The sequence below is a fragment of the Kogia breviceps genome, chromosome 9 (genome assembly GCF_026419965.1).
Source record: "Kogia breviceps isolate mKogBre1 chromosome 9, mKogBre1 haplotype 1, whole genome shotgun sequence".
NCBI lineage: Eukaryota > Metazoa > Chordata > Mammalia > Artiodactyla > Physeteridae > Kogia > Kogia breviceps.
The window spans coordinates 75558572-75564571 of record NC_081318.1 but is presented as its reverse complement, the minus strand read 5'-3'; the positions used below and the strand labels follow the sequence as shown (position 1 = coordinate 75564571).

General features: G+C 34.8%; 1 protein-coding gene across 2 annotated transcripts in view; it reads right to left on the bottom strand.

Moving 5' to 3' along the window:
* The window catches only part of KLHL7 (kelch like family member 7), a 57939-nt gene continuing 51939 nt past the window's right edge, over positions 1 to 6000 (bottom strand). For both annotated transcript variants that reach the window (XM_059074158.2, XM_059074157.2), the window contains 2 exons: positions 2898 to 2995; positions 1 to 1426 (listed from right to left, as the gene is read on the bottom strand). In XM_059074158.2, the coding sequence (XP_058930141.1) occupies positions 1143 to 1426; positions 2898 to 2995 (382 nt within the window). In that variant the 3' untranslated portion in view covers positions 1 to 1142. The remainder of the gene's footprint in view (positions 1427 to 2897; positions 2996 to 6000) is intronic.

Genomic DNA, 6000 nt, shown 5'->3' with positions numbered 1-6000 from the left:
TTGAAGTTTAAAAATATTTAATACTACCAGGTAAAAACATGGATGGTGACAGCTTTACATGGCTCACTCCATACATTTCATAATGTAAAAGGGCAAAACATTACTAGGAAAGAAATGAATAATTGGGTTTATAAAAGATTTACTGACCACATATAAGCAATTAATACAAGATGACAAATATTTAACTCAACTAAAAAACTTTTAGAGACAACTGGGTCAAATATCAATGATGTGCTCTGCTAAGGAAATCATGTACCTTTCTAATCTGTAAGAAGTTCAAAATGTATAACTATCAGTGTGCTATTCTAGTGACCTAGAAATTTGCTATAAGTAGCTTTCTTTTGCTAGGTAATAATTCTTATAATGATTGAATTTTATTTAACAGAGTGAGCAATGAAGAGGCATAATCCTTTTTTAACTCCTGGGAAAAAAAGTGATATAAATTAGTGATGGGTGCTAGTCTTTACATTTTGTGTTAAAAAGATCAATTATTTAATTGGATAGAATATATTTCATGAGGAGTTGGGGGTACATTTGTAACTCTCAAAATGTGTTTATGAAGTTTTGTGAGATATAAGTGTAAGCTCTGACTCACTCTGGCTTGCTTTAAAAATGCAATACCTTTGGCACTAAATGGAACAAATGAAGACAAGCAAAACTATTTGAGACTAAGCTGCTCCATCATAACTGCTTATCTTTGACTTACAATTCATACTCTTTCTTAGTTCTTGACTGAACAGAAACAAACAGACTTAACTACATAGCACTTCTATGATGTATGAAAATAGAATCTAGAGCCAAGATGAGGTTGCTTCTATGGTGAGTCAATCCCCCATTCTGCCATAATCATAGTTACAAATGTGAAATTCATTTAAGAATTCATACTTTCACTGAGTGCTTATAACTTTACAAGTGTTCTTGCTAGATATGTTCTTGGTTATGTGGCCAGCTGAAATATGGTCTTTGAATGAAGTAAGAAATCCCATATAAAAGAAAATCTATTTTATAGGAATCTTACTTTACTTGAAACTTCCTTGAAAAAAACAAAACACCAAACTAAAACTTTGTAACCAAACTCCTGGAACAAAGCACTGGTGCCCATACTTTTGAGTCTCCAGTGAGTCTTGAAGTTCACTCATTAATCATGTTTCAAGGGTTTCTTCATTTGCTCCACAAGTATCAACAACACAAATTAAACAACTTGTTACTGGAAAAGCTCGGACTTTGGAGTTGGCGATCCATTTGTCTGTTTCAGTGTTATATTCAAGGATGTGTCCTAATCGACCCACACCTTGAAAACCAGCCAAGACATAAACTACAGAGCCGACTGCTGCACACTTGACTGTTACACCCTTCCATGGCATTGGTGAGACCATCTTCCATTCATTTAATTTAATATCGTAATATTCCACATTGTCCAGACCACCTTCAAAAGAATAAAACGTGAACAACTATGTGAACAATTCTAAGGTCTCTTAAAGTAGTAATTCTTTGTATTTTTTCCAAACCTTTTATTACGAAAAACTTCAAACATGCAGAAGAGTTGTAAGAATTTTACAATGAATCCTCACATATCTACCATTTAAACTCCTATTCTTCCTTGAACACAACAGAAATTTAACTTAATTTTCATTTGACATTTTAGAATCATAAATATTTATATTTATTCTATAAAATTAAAGATGTTCTATCTGCTCTGGAAAAATTAAAAAGTAGGCCAGTGAAGTTTCCTTCTGATTAAATTTGATTATAATCATTCAAATGTCCTTCTTTTTCCTTCTACCATTTATCTGTCAGCAGCTTATGAAAAACAGCAATGGGGCTTCCCTGATGGCGCAGTGGTTGGGAGTCTGCCTGCCGATGCAGGAGACACGGGTTCATGCCCCGGTCGGGGAAGATCCCACATGCTGTGGAGCGGCTGGGCCCGTGAGCCATGGCCGCTGAGCCTGCTCATCCGGAGTCTGTGCTCCGCAACGGGAGAGGCCACAACGGTGGGAGGCCCACGTACCACAAAAAACAAAAAAACAAAAAAACAAAAAAAGCCCAGCAATGGATAGAGACAGAAGAATGAAATAAAGCTATTTCTTTGTTATACTTAAGTAATGATTAAAGGTACTGACTAAAATAAGCTTCGTGGATCTTATCTATGGATTCAGTCCAAATTCTACATTATTAAAAGCAATTATTTAAGATTCTTCAGTACATTATTTAAGAAAATAAAAAGATCAAATTTATTCATTTAAAAAAGTAATACTGATATTTTCATGCAACGTTTAAAAATGTTTAGGAAACACTGCCATTCAGAGCTTGGATACAAGTCCTAAAAGTTAAATTAAAAAGTTTTAAAAGTTATATTAAAGTTCAAATGTTTCTGTCACTCAATAGTTGTTTGTTTTTTTAAAAATATTTATTTATTTGGCTGTGCCAGGTCTTAGTTGTGGCATGTGGGATCTTTAGTTGTGGTACGTGAACTCTTAGTTGCAGCATGTGGGATCTTTAGTTGCGGTACATGAACCCTTAGTTGCAGCATGTGGGATCTAGTTCCCAGACCAGGAATTGAACCCGGCTCCCCTGCATTGGGAGCATGGAGTCTTAGCCACTGGACCACCAGGGAAGTCCCCACTCAATAGTTCTTAAGCTAATGTGATACTATTCCCCAGATGATATTTGGAAATGTGCTAAAGCCACCTGAGACTGTCACAATGACTGGTGGCTATTACCTACATTCATGGACAGAAATGTTAAACGTATTACAATGTTTCATAAACCGTTAGTTCACAGAAACTATTAAAAAAAGTCTAATGATGTATGTGATCAAGAAACATTTTCATAACTTAAGATAAGGAAATATCAGCAAATTCATTGTGAAAGTTGAAAAGTGAACTAACTTCACATACCTAAGCCATTCTGACCACCCACAGCAAATATCTTGTCTTTTACAAATACCAGTCCATGATTCTTCCTGGCTTCAATCATTGGACACAGCTCAGTCCATCTGAAAAAACAGGAAAGTTTTTAGTATACATGTTCACAAGAAGTAAAAGGACTCATACGAATTTATAAGAAAGGTCTGTTATCCCATGTAAGCACTCATTTCCCACTCACATATGTGTACACGTGCACATACACACACACACACACACACAAATGTGCACGTGCACGTCTGGAAAGCTAGAAAACAAAAGTTTAACAGTGGTTTTCAGTAATTTATAGGTGGGGTAAATAGGGATTTTATTCCTTTCAACTCCAATAGGATATGGGAAACAGGATATCTGGAGACTATGAACATGTCTTTGGAAGACATCCATTTCCTACAGTTCACAATAACTTGTAAAACAGTAACAAACAAAACAGGGAAGATATGTAAGAAAATATAAGGTACTAATATGGTTTTAGTCACATGTGGTTTTAATTAATATTTACATAGGGTAAGTAAAAGAAATTTATCATGGGCCTCTAGAAATCAGCAAATTAGCATATCTGTCACTATTCACACATACATCTTTAAATATACACTTAGAACTTCAGGCAGCTCCTATCATTCTGTCACGGTTAATAACTTATTAGCACGTTGATGTGATCACAGGCACTACTATAAAGAAAGAGATTGAGAATATAAATGTGGACACAAGTGTTGAAGGATACTAATTCACAGGTAGCAGCATTAAACACACAGACAATTTTGTTATTGTTTTCTATGAGATTCATCTCTTCTTTTGCATGTACTCCCATACAGATAACTGACATTTGTGATTGTGAATGTGGTACCAGCACACAGCTCTTAACAGCTGATATAAATCGAAAGACTCCAAACAAAAACAAAAGGGCAATTTGGTATAAGTGTAATGCTCTAATATGGTTATTTATAACTCTTCTTTTAAATAATTTAATACATTTAACTTTTCAAAACATAATTAGAGCATAATGATGAACTCTGAAATATCAACAACTCTTGTTGCCTTATATTTACATACTTTTGGTTTGTTTTAAAAATGGTTTGACAGTCACCACTCTCATTTTCTAAGCATTCAGTTAAAGTAAGTCCTCCTGTTTTTCAGGATGAACACACATGTTCCTCCAGGTGAAAAGACCAACATTCAGCTCGAAACTGGGAAATCCAGTACTTGACCTCCACAGCCTCTCCACACAGTGAGCTGTCAAAGTGTGTTAAACAGAGTATCTGACTTGGAAAAATTCAATATACATACCCCTTTCTTCTCTAAATATGTCTATGATATAAAATAAGAGAATGTTTTATGTATATCTAAGTCTCCTCAAGGTTTAGAATTAAGGAACTTCGCGAAACATGCTTCCTTCCTCCTATAATTCACATGCAGAGTATGCACTAGGTCTCTGCTCTCTCCAACCTGAGTTTACTGTTGAGTAGCTTTCCTCAAAATTCTAACTGTGGAAACTGTGTTGTGTTGTTTCCATAGGTTTCATTTCTTAGCTTCCAGTCGAACATATTCTAGTTAAAAAACACTTTAAAAATTGTTGAAATTGGGAAGAAACAGTTTTACAAAACATACGTTGGATGGACACAACATATTAGAAAGGAAATCGTAGTAGTATATAACATCTTTCATTTTGAGATTTGGATAATTATATTCACACTAGCTTTTCTCTTAGGAAAATTTAGAGAATATAGAGGATTCAAATTTAATACATAAGCTCAATATATACAAGACAAAAGAAATGCTAAGTTGTGTAAGTTTTAAAATATTCCCCAAACTGATAATATTCACCTAGTTTTAAAAAATATTGAAGTTGTAGAATCCCTTTATACTCTTTCTCTGCTACTATAAACAAGAATATATTGATTTACACTGATACTGCCTGAATAAAGATCTCAGAATTTAGAAGCCCGGAGTTCATATGGTATGGGTTCTACTCTAAGATATTTTTTTAGAAACGAAACAATAATTTGGCAGCAGAATGAATGAGATTACAGTTTTCCAACTAGTATGCTGTAATGCTTTTTGAGTATAGGATTTATGGGAGGTAAAGTAGAGACGGATATAGGAGTGTGGACAGTTGGTATATACCCTGCTCCTATGGTTTAGGACAAGAGGGGATGGATAGATAGCTGGATGGATGGATGATGGGATTAGGATAAGGCGTATCCCCAGTGTTCTCTGGCAAGTACAAAGGTACAATTTAAAAAAACATTGGGAAGTATTAAGTTTGATGATCTCAAGAGATTTCCTAGTCTAGACACTTAGCAAAAGATAAGTTTCAAGATAAGCTTCTTTCAATTCTATCCCTAACATGGGTGACTACTTGAGCAAAAAATGAGAAAAGAACAATTGTAATTGCACTTTTCTTTGGGAAAGGAGTTACTGATTTTGCTTCCTTAAATCCTTCAAAAATAGGTGGGAAGCATAAATAACTAAATGATAATCATATTTTATAATTAAATCTTTACTCTTAATTTAATAAAAGCAATAGCTGGAGTAGAAGACTTCTATGTTTTGTATCCTGGAAATATTTCCTAAATACAAAAATTGAGCACAAGAGTTTTGGTGCAGCTCTTTGGTATAACATTTAAGTTGAACATATTTGCCCCAATAACTTGTTCTGGTAAAGGAAGAACAATCCTTTCAAACGAGCAAGTTAATTTTCTTATTGAAGGTCTTTGGATGCTTCTGATTATCAACAAAAGGTCTGACTGGAACATCACCTGTGTTCATTTTCTTGTTAGTTAATTACACTATACTTACCACCCCCCACTATCAATAACTGGCTCATATCCTTTGGCCGTATTGAATGGGTTCGTTCCATCATTAATTACAAGATCAGAAAAATGGGCTAACCGTTTATTTCTTTGTATTTTGCTTTTCAAAAGCAGTTATTTTACTTCCCAGTTGACTTAAGAATATTTTATTTAGGGAGTTCCTTGGTGGTCCAGTGGTTAAGTCTCTGCGCTTTCAATGCAGGGGGCCCGGGTTTGATCCCGGGTCAGGGAACTACATCCCACATGCCGCAACTAAGACATGGCGC